General features: G+C 37.5%; 1 protein-coding gene and 1 long non-coding RNA gene across 2 annotated transcripts in view; one reads left to right on the forward strand and one right to left on the reverse strand.

Moving 5' to 3' along the window:
* Window positions 1-4338, forward strand: part of LOC137999260 (dorsal-ventral patterning tolloid-like protein 1) — an 18024-nt gene extending 13686 nt beyond the window's left edge. Inside the window, exon 5 of the mRNA XM_068845102.1 lies at window positions 1090-4338. Coding sequence (XP_068701203.1) covers window positions 1090-1334 — 245 coding nt within the window. The 3' untranslated portion in view covers window positions 1335-4338. The remainder of the gene's footprint in view (window positions 1-1089) is intronic.
* Window positions 4339-13940: 9602 nt separating this feature from the next.
* Window positions 13941-15405, reverse strand: LOC137999262 (uncharacterized). Its single transcript, XR_011122936.1, has 2 exons — window positions 15109-15405; window positions 13941-14510 (listed from the first exon to the last, which is right to left on the reverse strand). It is a non-coding gene; the product is annotated as an uncharacterized lncRNA (long non-coding RNA).

Here is a 15405-nt window from a genome sequence, read left to right on the forward strand (position 1 = left end):
CGGCGTAGCATAAACATCCTTGTTCATCTGTTCAGTCCATTTTACTTTCGCCTTCCTCGCGTGACTTGAAATTCTTGTCTCTTGTATTTTTCGATGCCACGAAGTGTCTAATAAATGATCTAATGGATACGTATTGAAGCTTATGGATACGTATTGAAGGTTAAACGGTTAAAAAGGATAAAAAGAATAATATAATGGTATTTTAAAAACGCGGAGCAAGCCGTGGCACGCCCGTTCCCCTCCAATGTCATAATAATAATAATAATAATTATTATTATTATTATTATTATGATGATGTATTATTATTATTATTATTTATTATTATTATTTTTTTATTTTATTTTTTTTTTAAATTATGGTTGCAGTTTATTGAACTTCAGTATGCCAGGAGAGTTAAGTGTCATAGGGTGTTCAGCGTAAACAATGAGACTACAAATTGTGACTCTCCTAAAAGTTATAAAAACCTATTTGCAAGTATTGGAAAATCATTTACAATATAGTACTAGAATGACTTATGCATGTTGCTTATTTACAATTTATATTAGGAATAAAATTATATACATAACAACAGTTGAATTGCAATCTGTGAATAAGAGTTATGTAGAACTTATAAAATAAATACTCTGCATAAATTGATTGAACTTTAGTGTCTAAGAATATCCTTTAAAGTAATGTTCATACGTAAGAATAAACTTTATACTTATGTAATGTTCCTATAATGTTCAGTCTTTCGAGAATTTCTTCTAAAAAAAAGGCTGTAATTTTACTGTTCATGTTATGATCTCAAGCGTCCTTGCAATATTCAACGTACTTAACACTACTGACTTCTGCATGTTTCGGAGCACATCTTTTGTCTTTTTTTCCCAGCAACTTCCGTAATCCTTCTTCCATAGTCCTTGACCAAACTCAAAGCACGTCCATGATAATATTGTACTGATGGACTGTATATCCAGTGTATCGTTCTTGTAACCATCGTAATGGGCCGTACTTTACTGACTCGTTAAGTGCGCAAATAGTGATGTTTTTTCACTATGTGACATCTTAAACATGCTAATCATTTGTTGCTGTTATTGTTGTTTTTGTTCTTAGAGATCAGACTGTACGTTATTATTTTGCCTTGTGCCATTGGAATTCTCATTATCAGCCTTCTTGTGGCTGCATTTGTGTTTAAGTATCGTCGTGGATCTTCTGGTGCAGGTCATCCAAGAATGCAAATGTCATTACTCAAGGAAGCTGATCATTTCAAAACTACTCAGATATCTGAGGTGGATACTCCATACGAGGCAAACTTGCCTGTGTATCGTCCAACCACACAACAGATTAAGGAAGCGTAACCATCTGCCGGACACGATTACAGTTACAACGAAGGAAGGAATATTTCTCAGTATTTTCGGTGTCGTTTACATGGCAAAGAAGAATTCTCTCCACATTCCTACAGCAGGCGTTTCTCCAAAGTCCTGAGACTTTTCAAGCGTTTTTGGATAAAATACTTTTTAATGAACCTGTAAGTGCTGCTATGACAAAATTCGCATTATTCCTATCTAAGCCAGGCAGCCCAAGGGTGTAAAACCGGCTGCGTAACTTTTTCTTAGTCGTATTCTCCGTAGTTACAACTGTGCCTCACGGATATTAAATTAAGCCCCGCTCGGGAAATCCGAGTATCAATAGGGACCTTAAGCAAGGACGACGACGACGGCTACGAGAACGTTGTCTAAAAATATTATTTCCTGTTACTGTAATAATTTTGCGATTGCTCCAAGTCGCTTGGCAAGGAGAATATGAATCCACATTGCAAGAATAAAATTGGTGAGAATGGTGTGGATATTTAGAGAGAAAATTGAAAATTGATCGTAAGGTGCTCTCGTCCTCCACATGATCTCAAATTTGATCATTTCACGTCGTTGTCAAGACGGGAACGGCAAAGAAATTGATCAAAATGTAAAACGCACGTGCAGAGCGTGCAGAACTATTGTTTTTGCTTATTAAACCTATTGTTTTGTTGCGTTCTCGTAGCCGTCGTCGTCGTCCTTGCTTAAGCTCCCTAGTATCTCCCAACTCCGGTACGGCGAGTAGAATTCCCACTCTTTTCCCAGCTCTTTAGCATTCTGAGAGCGCGCTAGACCACTCGGCCACGGAGTTCTGTTATTACGATGTAAACTTTAGTTTTGGAATCCTTTCCGCCCTCGTTGATTGACACAGTAATCTGACATCTGAAAGTATTTGATAAAGTGGACAGATTATTTTTCTTTGAGAACAGCAAGCTTTAAGGTAAGGAAAATTTTCAACGTTATTTCTAGACCTTGCTTCGTTCTTGTGTGTTCCGCTGTGAACATTAGGCTGATTTAGCAACAGAACGGGAACGTCAGTGGCGACGGCGCGCGCAGAAAAAACACGAATGAGAATTCAGAATAGAATAGACTCCACTCTTTTCTTCTCTATTCTAAATTCTCATTGGAGTTTTGCTGCGCGCGACGTCGCCACTGACGTTCCCGTTCTGTTGCTAAATCAGCCTATTATTGCATAGAACGAATACTCCAATCGACCTGTTTCTTGCGAACCAGTTTGTTCAGTCGTTCCAAAATATTTGTGAATCGAACCGGTGAGTTCAATTGGCCATTATGCCAAATATTTTGTGAATCGAACCAGTGTGTTCATTAGTCCATTGAAAGCACTGTTGGGGAATTCCAACGCCATTCCTTCCATTATAGGAATCAAAAACGTGAAAATACATTAGGAAAAAGCTTTAAGAACCAAAAGCAAAAAGAAAGCAAGTAAAGAAAATGATTAATGTCTTCGTTACTGGGATTTTGCGATGGTCTCCCATCCATGATAAAATGATATATGAAATGGATCATATATGAACTGCGTATATGAAATCAAGTGAAGCTATGATCCTCGCAGTTATGAACGCAATTTTTGCAATTGCGTAAAGAAGCCTGGAAAATTCAGGACTTCAACGGGGTTTGAACCCGTGACCTCGCGATACCGATGCGACGCTCTAACCAACTGAGCTTTGAAGCCACTGACGTTGGGAGCTGGTCATTTGTGGGTTCCAATGTTCCCGTGAGGAATGAATCAATAATTAAATGATATTTGAAATGGATCATATATGATCCATTTCATATATCATTTCATCATTCATTCATAACTGCGAAGATCATAGCTTCACTTGGTCTCCCATCCGTTCGACCCCAACTCGAACGGAGTAAACGGCCAATGTCACGGTCGCCCATGCGAATCGAAAAGTGCAGACAATATGGCGGTCGCTGTCGTATGCAGAATCTTAAACACTCAGCGCACAAATACTGATTCAGCCTCCTCAAGGAAGCAAAGCAGAGCAGTCAAAATACCAATACAGCATCTTCAATAAAGAAAACCTTTTAAGGCGTGAATTCATAAGAAATTCGATGTATGGTGTAATCGAAGTGTAGGTCGTTTCACTATTAGCAATGCAAGGATCGAAATTCATCTTCGTGGCTCATTTCTTAGCGAGTCACTCAAATGTCCGAGTCCACCACATCATCGTTTGTCGATAAACGTTTACTAACTTCGATATAAAATGTGTTTTAAATGTTTTAAAGAAAAACCTGCATTTAGATGAGCGGAACTGCGCTGGTTGTGTTCGTGCGTTACACAAATTATAAAACCGCAAGCGGTGAGTAGTATACGACTGAATTTTTTCTCTGCATGCTTACCGTCTTTCGACTTCAACCGACTTCAAAATCGTCTCTTGAAAATAAATGCACTGTCTTACAGCTTTGAAATGGCATGTTAACCTGATAATGTATTGGTATATCGTGGAGAAAAAAAATGTATTTCTGTGTGAGCGCTTGTACGGCTAACGGTGTTTCCGGTCACACTTCACCGAATTCAGCTGACAGTGAACAAACATGGCATGATCTTTGTGTTCGCTTTTATTAATTGAACTCCAAATCATCGATAACAGATAAATATACATTTTATTGCTTTTCGGAAACCGTATTAAGTCTAGACTTAAACAGAAAAAACAAAGAATTTAAACTCTGTTCAAATCTCTAGGTGTGAGAAATACCGCGCATGTCAGCGCATGACAGTGTCTCTTTAACATCCTAACACCGCCGGGCAGAGCTTAACTTTAGTGAATGAAGTTTTGTCGTGGAAAGCTGTCAGACGCTCAGAGCACACGCTAAACTTCTTACTGAAAAAAGAAGTTGAAGTGAACTTCATATCAGCCTCGAAGCCAATGTTTCTCGAATCCCTTTTATTTCCTTCAATCTTTCTGGGTTTAGTATTTCACTAGTAACCACACTTGTTCTGAGGGAGCTATTTACCCAAGAGATTTACCATAACACTATAATGATTTACGATACCAAGACAATAGCGTGTACTGTTACAGCTTCATAGTACGCAAAGACAACCTGAATCTCCTGGGGGGAAAAGCAGCTCAGTTGACAGGTATGGAATAAAGCACTGTGTCGAGTTACTGCGCTACCACACGTACACACTGCGCGCATCTTTTTTGACTCCTGTAAATCCTCAAACAGCGGATGTTGACTCACAGTATGTGAGCATTCTGAGCTGATTGCCACTTCTGTTTTTTTTCCTTTCTCGATTGTTGTTTTTTTTTTTTTTTTCATTTACATAACCGATTACGAATAATTTTACAATTTGGACAGTCTTTCATCTTCCCGGGAGGGTCCCGGGAGGGTCCCGGGAGGGTAGGAGATGAAAGACCCTGGGAATGAGAGGGTGTATCTGAATGGGAAACCTCAAATGTACGACTTGAGTTACCATCAGGGAAAAACACTTTGCGAGACTTGCTACGTTCAATTTTTCTTCTGTACTTTTGGCTGTACAAGTAAAATCACAAAATCAAAAGTGATATCGATTTCAGCGGCCGCCTGTTATCAAGTTACCTTACGTGTTACTAACAACTAACTAACAAACATCTTTATTTATACCATACAATACAACAGAGAGAGGAAAAAAAGGACAACAATTCATATGTAAGAGCCGTTGCCGAAAGCAGTTTCGTGCAACTTGTCTCGCCACAAGGTCACTTACAATGCACTTCCACCAAAACGTAAGAAGAATATTGGAAACTAGCCTTGGACAACCTAAAACAACAATGAAATCAAGTAAAGAAAAAGAAGTAAAATATATATGTAAGATTAGAAGTCTTCCCATAGGCGCTCCAAACTCATAATTCGAATGCTCAGTCAACTTAACGATTTAAAAGAGTTTATAAGGGAAACATGACATGCCGGCTAATCCTAGTTTACAGCGACGAAAATAAAATAAACTTGGTAATTTTTTTGTGGGAAAAAACTCTCGATAGTAATTTGAATCACTAATATTTGCATGTTTACGTAGTTGAGCAACGCGATTGGCTATTCGCTTCGTCCTCAACTTTGGACGGCACTTTTCAAACTGCATGACCCATGATATGTTTGCTGACTGTGACTTGAGCCCACTGTGTCCCACGCATTCCTTTACAGTAATTCCACTGTTGTTGAGTGAGCACACACAACATGATGTATGACGTAAGGATTCGGTGGCTAAGTAACCGCCATGTATGCTCAACAAAGTGAATTTCGACCCATGGCAGAGGTCTCTTCTCCAGTACTCGTCAACCGAGCGAACGCAAAAGAAAAGAGACCTCTGCTAGCAGGGAAGCTCCCCAAGCTCAGTCTGAGCATGGCCGACAAAAATATAAGGATTTGTATGGGAATCCCGATAAAAAGCTCAAGAAAACAATACTATGAAAAAAATCTCAATGAAAAAGCCTGAACTTCTTGCCATTGTGGATAGCTTCCTTCCTGTGTGGTTATTTTCCAGATCCGACGCGATTTCAGCCATTTTTCAATTTCTGGGTTGTCAACGGTTATAATAAAATCCCAAGGCTGGAAACTAAATTCTCAGGAGCCACCAATTTGAGTCAAATATTCTTGGATAAAATGTTCCCACGGTCACAATTCTACATCAGAATCAATTGACAAAGATCGAACTTCCATCTCAACGTCGCAACGTCGGGCAGTGAATATTACAACAAAACAGCTTTCGAAGACGGTGCTTTATCACAAGAGTGGCCACCACTTCGACCGTTGATAACAAACTGACCCTTACCGAGGTGACAAACCGTAGTTTGTCAACCGCAAATTTCTGGGGTTCTGGGTCTCCTGACATAATAATAATAATAATAATAATAATAATAATAATAATAATAATAATAATGATAATAATGAACTTTATTAAAGTCTCAAGTCTTATAGCTCAGGCACAGCCTTACTAATTGGGAAGACTGTACACACACACATATTTATACATATATATATATATCTATATATATATCAAAATATCGTTTCTCATTCATTTTTCATTCATTTTGATATCTTCACTCGACACAGACTGAAGTTTACCGTTTATATACATATATATATATACAATATGTGTACAATGTGCGCTCCCGGTTGTCACCATAATGGCTTTATGGCAACTCCTGAACTTGGGCACAGGATGTACGGTTACACATTGTTGGATTGCATTGTGGAGTCACAAGAGTGCTCAAACTGCAAGCAGTGAGCTTATATATATATATATATATATATATATATATATATATGATGAGAAGAAGAAAGGTGTAGCCATGCCTCGATAGATAATGTAATAAGGAAATAACTTCTTGAGGCATATGTGTTTCTAATCGGTTTTATACTTCAAACGTTTCCTCCGTTTAGAGCTTCGTCAGTGAATGAAGATTATGAGTACAAGATTGCTTTATGTAAAAAAACTTAGTACAATGGTGGAAAGTCAAGGCTCATTAATTTGATGGTGTTAATCTAGATTTAGAGCTCGTCCATTGCAACCATTCATGAGGTTCTCATGCTTGCGGATTTCTAGCGCTTCAATGATTTTACGCGTGCGGATGTCGTGGATGTTCCTGTGGAGGATTCCCCAAGAGATATCTTGCATAGATGGTTTGTTATGGTTGATCAAATGTGAATAAACCGTCTGTTTCACCATTCTGATATGTTCTTTTATTCTGGATCCGATAGTTCTACTTGTTTCGCCGATATAAACCGTGTCGCAAATGCTCGCACTGCGACACTTCACCTCATGGTCTGAACAAAAGGTGCGAGTTTAATTCTAAAAATAGGATTCGCTATAATTAACACTATCTTGCCGCTGTATTCTATCAATTGCATTTTGTATTTGATTTTATTGTATTGTATTTATACTATAGCGGGCGTTTTTAACCCTTTTATCTTTTACGTAATTCTTATGGGATTCCATGTAAAATATTTTAATTTTCTTTGCCTACTTTGTTAGCTATTGTTTTATAACTTATTTAAGGCCTTTCATTTTTTGTAAACTTTATTCCAAGTAGTGATATTCGTAGTGCTGAAGAAGCCCGAATGGGCGAAACGTCCCTGCATTAAAAGACAAACGAGAAAAGTTCGCATCTTCTTCTGTCTATTCAACTTATGCTTTTGTAAAGAAGAAGCGTCTTGTATCCTTTGGATCCTCTTCTCTAAGGCATCATCGTTGGCAAACCAACATCGTCTACACATCTATATCTATATATATATATATATATATTTAGCAATTATTGAATGAGGCTGAGTAGGAAATGAAGAATTCTGCAGGTCGAGGAGGGTGTTATCCACCAAGGCCGAGGTGAATAACATCCTCCGAGATCTGCAGAATTCTTCATATTCTACGAAAGCCGTTCCTTAGTTGTTCAGTTTTTAATGCACCTGACGCGAGAGGACCACCAGGGCCTTTCGAAACAGCTCTGTAGTGCAATGTTTTAATATTTCTTTTCCTTTACAATTAATTGTATAGCTCCACGATTGTAGAGCACTATACGACTCAAGGATAAGGATTACACAATATTATATATAATATATATAATTATATATAATACTATATAATTATATAATTATATATAATTATATATATTATATATATTCCATTTTCGAGTAGAACGTATTTCGTAGAGCGCTCAACTCAATCGATTGAGGAGCAATAACTATGACTTTACACAAGTTTAGGTTTCACGAGTAACCATCGTTTAATGCTACAGAACTGTTTCGTATGGTACAAGTACCACACTCATCAGGCAATTTTAACGACTGAACTGTTGAAATTGGAAAGCTGGCAGTTAAATACGGAAATTTGAATGGTTGTTATAGTAAATGCGTTACATTTTAGCAGCTGCTAGGTAAAAATGGAAATTGTATTGCTCCCGTCCTGCAGTTGAGCGCTGTCAAGAATGAATTTCAAAGTGAAGGCCTTCGAGTATTCAACAGAGAACATCCCGCTGGCACCCAAAAATGCGTACCTTCAAGCACTAATCGCGAAAACAGAATCCTTAATTCAACGTATGCGCTGGAAAGCTTTCTTTTTTCTTAACACGAACACCAATGACACAACTAATGAAATCGAAACGGTCACCACCTCATGTAAAGGAGCTGAACGAGTTTGAGGACTGCATGCTTGACATGATGCAGAGAGTTGAATTCAAGACCAATACTTACTCTAACGAACTTCAGAAGCAACTCCGTAAAGACATAAAGGAAATACGAGAAGAAAACAACATCTTTGTGAAAGCAGACAAAACGACCAACTATTACAAGACTACACCCAAAAGCTACGTGACACTTTTAAACAAAAACGTTACGAAGACCTACAAGAAGACAAACCCAAATGTACCAGACATAATGACTCTAGAAGACAAGAAAATAGCCCAAAAAATCGAGCTCGAGGACCGAATTGAAGTCTCAGCATCAAGGGACCCCTTCATCACACTAAAAGACCACAAACCCGATTTCACCAACAACCCGACCTGCAGACTCATCAATCCAAGCAAATCCGAAATTGGCATCATCAGCAAAAAAATCCTTGACCGCATAAACAAAGAGGTCATCCATGCAACCAAAGTGAACCGGTGGAAAAGAACTAACAACGCCATAGAATGGTTCAAGGCAATCTCAGAAAAGGAAAAGCACGCATTTATTACCTTTGACGTGTGCGACTTCTACCCATCCATATCTGAAGACCTGCTACGGAAAGCATTAGATTATGCCTCCAGATTCAGTACAATCACCCAACAAGACCGCCACATCATCATCCACGCGAAAAAATCGCTCCTTTACCACCAAAACTCTCCATGGACCAAGAAGAACACAAACGACATGTTTGATGTTACAATGGGCTCACACGACGGAGCAGAAACGTGCGAATTGATAGGAACTTACATGCTCTCCCTGATCGCATCTAAATTCAAAGATAAAGTTGGATTGTACCGTGACGATGGTCTTGCAGTCTGCAAAGCCACCCCAAAAGAAATTGAAAAAACCAAAAAAGAAGTCAGCAATGTGTTTAAATCAAATGGCCTAAAGATCACAATCGATGCCAACAAAAAAATCGTCCACTTCCTTGACGTAACCTTCGACCTTACAGATGGAAGCTACAAACCATACATGAAGCCCAACAACAAACTATCGTACGTCCACCGGCAAAGCAACCACCCCCAAGCATTACTGAAAAACATACCACTCAACATCAACAAAAGACTAACTAACATTTCATCCAGCAAAGAAGTATTCGACGAATCAAATGGCCCTTATCAACACGCACTCAAAGAAAGTGGGTATGACCACAAACTAACATACAATCCAGAGCCCGCTCCGAAAAACAAAAGAAAGAGGAAAAGGGACATTACGTGGTACAATCCCCCTTTCGATTCAAGCGTTAAAACCAACCTTGGTAGAAAATTCCTACATATCGTCGAAAAATGCTTCCAGAACAACCATCCGCTCTACAAGATTTTCAACAGACACACACTCAAGCTAAGCTACTCATGTATGCCAAACATGAAATCCATCATATCATCACACAACAAACACGTTCTTTCAGATGCAAAAACACCAGCACCGCAACCTGACGCCTGCAATTGTAGAAAAAAGTCTGAATGCCCACTCGAAGGAAAATGCCTTCAAACTAACGTAATTTATCAAGCAACAGTCACCACCGAGACAACAACTGAAACCTACGTTGGACTAGCCACAAACTTCAAGGAACGCTACAGGAATCACAAAACATCCTTTCGACATTCAAACAGAAGAAATGAGACAGAGCTTTCCAAACATGTTTGGCACTTACAAGATGCAAAGAAGCCGTTTCAAACTGTAAATGGAAAATTCTTAAAAAATGTTGACCCTACAGCAATATTAGCAAGAAATGTAGTCTTTGTCTGAATGAAAATTTCATAATCATGTGTAAGAAAGAACTGTGTAGCCTTAACAGAAGAAACGAATTAGCAAGTTCATGCCCCCACAGAAACCGATATGTACTCCGGAACTTTAGAGTAACGTAAATTTAAAATACCGACATAGAATCCCCTTATCATGTTTTGTTACCTAGCAGCTGCTAAAATGTAACGCATTTACTATAGCAATTATTCAAATTTCCGTATTTAACTGCCAGCTTTCCAATTTCAACAGTTCAATCGTTAAAATTGCCTGATGAGTGTGGTACTTGTACCATACGAAACAGTTCTGTAGCATTAAACGATGGTTACTCGTGAAACCTAAACTTGTGTAAAGTCATAGTTATTGCTCCTCAATCGATTGAGTTGAGCGCTCTACGAAATACGTTCTACTCGAAAATGGAATATATATAATATATATAATTATATATATATATATATATATATATATATAAGCAAATACTGAGTGAAAATAGTGGGGATTTACCGTCATTGAACAAGTTGTATCCTTCCAAAATCCAGTACATTTAGACCAGTTACTGCTCACAAGAGAAGCCTATTGGATGACGCAGCTATTCACATTCAATCCGCATGGCCTTAACAAAAGGCGGGAATTTCGCTCCAAAAATCGTATTAATTATCACAACTAATTTGACCTTTTCACCTGTTCTTGCTTTGTGAATGATTGTGACCTGTCCAGTTTCTTATGTATGCATTTGTCAATTGTTGTGCGACTTGCTTGCCGCGTTCATGGGCCCCATTGGAGTATTCTGCTTTTTTTATTTTTTTTTTTGTTTTTTTACGGCATTGTTTAAGGGCCCTGCTTTGGGACCTTGTTGTGGCTCCCATTATGATCATTCAGACATTTAGAGGCCTTCTGCGGGAAATTCGTTACGTTTGGCTTGTCGCGTAACTTTTGACACTTGCTTTTATTTTAACTATTGTAATTAAAACCTCTTTGTATTCTTTAATTAAGTTGCCTATATAAGCAGCAATAAAAGCAAGGTGACACACGCTAACACCAACCCGGTTTCACTGGCGAAAAATGTCTGATTGGTCGAGGCCTTGTCATGTGACTTCAATACCTCAATTTAAACATGGCTGCCATTCAGTGTTTATTAGATCTCCGACGACAGTAAAAAGACTTTTTTTCAGGCCGTAAAACGGACGAATGTCTGACTGCATAGTGCGTTTTTATGCCAGCGAGATTCTCTTTTGAGCCAACAGTGCTACGAGGGAAATTTCTTAAAAAATTTCAAGGCCAACGCGAGTCTCGGTTGCTGTGACAGTGTTCGAGTGGAAATTCGTTTGTGGAGCTTACCAGCTAATGGACTACCATCTTGATTTCAATTCATGCGTTTATCTTTCAAAAAGTGGAACAAAAAAGATACCACTAAATTTCCAAGTGGTTTCTCTTCCAACTAAATAGTTACACGATGTTTCCGCGGGGCCCCGCATCTAACAGAAAATGTTAAGATTTTCGCTTTTTTTTTTTCAAAATTAAGTTGTTAAAATTGTCATTCAAGTGTTCCATAGAGGAAAATTTATTAAGACCGAGGGGAAAATTTAGAAATGTATTTCAGTCCTTCAAAAAAAAAATTTTAAAGTGAATTTAGCAGTAATAATAACCATGTCATAGCACCTCATATTGGGTACACTAGAAAGGAAACCTTTTAGTTGCAATTATATATTGTTATTGTTCCAAGCAAAATGCAAATTGTTTGCTTCCCTCCAAATTATAGAAATAAACACAGATTAGGTTAACTCTGAATAGCCAAAACAACAACATTCTAAGTTGAGAATTTGATTCAGAAATCCAGCTTACTAGCAGGGAGAATTTTACTGTAACAAAATATTACTTAACTGCTAATAAGGCACTTTCACCACTGACAACAAAAATACTTAATCAGGAATTGATTTTATCTTCTAGCAATAAAACAGCAGGAGGATATAAAATTAGGTATCTTCAAAGTTTAGAAAACTTGTTGAAGGTGATTCAGTGCCACCCTCCAAAACATTTCACAAATTTCATGCTGGCCTACTAAGTACTTCCAGGACAACAAATTATTATTTAACCTCTCTTTGCGGAATCTGGTTGCAACACAACTGCTTCAATAATTTTAATCCCCTTGCATTAGATTTAACTTTAAAAAAAACCATAACTTTGTATAATTTTCTGTAATAATTGTTCAAAGACATTGAGCAAAAGCATACAAAGCTACATTTGAAAGGTGCATAATCCCATGTTGCAGTTTTCTGGATAAGACTTCACAGAAATAACTCCTGTTATCTTTCCATATGTAAAGAGGTCCCATTATTTATGAGTCAATTAGTCAATGAGACACACAGTCAATATTATATATTAGAGATAATTTATTGATTAAGCCTAAGCCCTTGTTTCAGTGATCAGGCCTAAGCAGGGTTAGGTTAAATTTTAGCTTTCATTTTATGGGTTAGGGTAACTGCACTAACTCATTGACTCATGACTCATTGACTCATAAATCATATGTAAAAATACAATGTATTTCAACATTAGATGCAATGAATTTTTAGCAATTGCTGTAAATAATAGCAATCATTCCTACCATTTCAAAGGATGAATAAATTAAAGTTGAATGCAGTAAGTGTCAGAAATTAAAAAAAGGGGTCCAATTTATTTAAGCTGTAATCAATTTCCATCCTTGGTTTAGTCCCTGGATAGTGTTAAACAATGGGTGTGAAGTGAACAAACTACCCCAAGGGGGATTCCCTTGCAAAAATGACAGGGGTTCTTGCTGTTCCTTTTTGGAGAAAATTTCGTGGTTTTGTACTGCTTATGATACTGAGACCAAACAGCTGGCAGAGTTGCTGCAGTCATTTAAGGCTATCAATCTGAAAAATGAATGGAACTGTAGAACAATTTGGTAAGAGAGCAAATAACTTTTACTTATGAATTATAAAATGCCAGTCATTTGTCAATTTAGAACTGGTTCCTCTAAGGGGTCAGATTTCTTTAGCCTACATCCACAAAACAAGATTCTGTTACCTTTAAGGACCCCTCCTGAGCAAACTGCATCCTCATGTTTGGATTCTCATTGATTTAATGACTTTAATGATATTATGCAAATCTGTTCTTCAATAATACTCAAATACCATAAAAGTATTTTTAACCTAACTTTTGCAAAGTTTTCTCCTTGAGCCACCAGCTTCAACTTTGATACTTTGTTCTAAAAGCCAATGCAGTTGTATAGCAATGGTGGAGGTAATTATTAAACACTTTGTTTTCGTTCAAATGAAGAAAAAGTCAAAGTAATGATGAAATTTAATTAACCCTTTCACCCCTAAACCGGCCATACTTGGTATTTTACTCTGTCTAAAGCCAGAGTATTTTGCTCTGTCTAACACCAGGCGATTTTACTCGTCAATGGGGAACCCCATGGAGTCAACAGTCTTACAGTACTTCTCAATATAAAGAAAATGAATTCTGTGGACTTGAACATTCCCAAATAGAAATGCCATATATTCCAAATATGGTTGCATGAACTCTTCAAGATTTACCTGCTTCAGGAACTTCAAATCAATGAATATTTTGAATATTTTTCCTGAACTCCTGCAAACTTTGTGCACTTTTTAATGGTTTGCCCTTCAAAAAAGTAACATTCAGAAATAATGCAAATACAACTGAGGCTGTTTTGCATTATCTACAAGACAAGACAACAATATCCTTTATTCAAACACAATCAATATTAAAGCAATAACACATGCTTGTGGGGTCATGTGCTAACTATAATAAAGATACACTACAGGACATAAAAGCTTAAAACTAACTACAGTATGTGACAGACATAGGATATCTACACGTAAGAAATAAGAAAAATAAATCAATTGCTATCCAAAAGATCATATTGCAAATACACCAAAAGGTAATGGTTGATTGACAAGTTCCTTGTGCAAAATGGTAGAGCATGTTTGAAGTCCAGCAGGACCAAGATGAGAAGTTATGATAAAAACTCTAAACATATTTTTTACCAAAATTATTTTACTACCATCAAACCCAATGAGACCTTATGCATGAGACACTGTTTCTAGCTGCAGCTCCAAATCACATAATATATTAATAAATTTTGCCATCTAAGAAAAAACCAAACATGCGGGGTGTAACCAAAAAAAGTCCAAGGCAATAAAGCTTCCTTTCAGCCTTTTCAGGAACAACTATCCACTGTCAACCACACTTGACTCAAAACAGAATTTCCTTGATCCAACAACACATGACAGTCCCCTAAAACCAAAATTACATCATTAATGCTTCCGGAAAACAATAGTCTAAAAAAAAAAAAGACTTCAAAAAGAGTCACGAACCTGAATCTATAGATATCTATATACATCTGTACCTACAATTCTGTTCTTCCAAACATTATTTTAGCTAACATGGATTTTGATTTTGATTTTAAACTCGAATCAATTGCAAATCCGACCATCACTTGGAAACTACTTGAACGCAAGGATCGTTGAGTTGTGACTGCTAAAAAGTATAATAACTTAGACCTTCACCAGAAAAGGGTAAATGACCTTAAAAGCAGCTATTTAAAATATTTGATACTAGCTAGGGTTACGTTCCCAATGACACAATCACATTCAAAATCAAATTCACATCTGATCGAATCATTGATCATTAATGTAGAGGTGCCGATCGTAAGGTGTAACGCAGAAAAAAATAACCTTCACGTTGGACAATATTGCCATTTCCTTGCCACCTGGTACAAGCCAATTGACACATGAACGGAAACCTTGGGAATCCTCCTTTCTGCACATTACAGTAACTTTTTGTACCCGGTGGCAACAAACTTTCCACATTAAAAATTGCGTAAAAAACTCACCTGTTTCGCAGCTCTTATCCCACGAAATAAAATTTTCCAGGAGCAAACTTTCCGAGGATGCTGGTTGGATTGAACTTTCAAACGTTTTACACAACAAGTACGTTCTCTAAGAATACATTCCACTTGAAACTGGCGTTAAAACTAGCCTTGATCGCTCTAAAAAGAACGGAAACCAACAAGCTACCGATACTCAAACCGCAGCCATTTTTCTGTTCATCTCGGGAGTGTTTTTTTCACGAGAGCCAATGATAGTCCCGGAAACGCATCACGTGTCATATCGCGCGACTCATGCGCAGA

The sequence above is a fragment of the Montipora foliosa genome, chromosome 4 (assembly GCF_036669935.1).
Source record: "Montipora foliosa isolate CH-2021 chromosome 4, ASM3666993v2, whole genome shotgun sequence".
In the NCBI taxonomy this organism is placed as follows: domain Eukaryota; kingdom Metazoa; phylum Cnidaria; class Anthozoa; order Scleractinia; family Acroporidae; genus Montipora; species Montipora foliosa.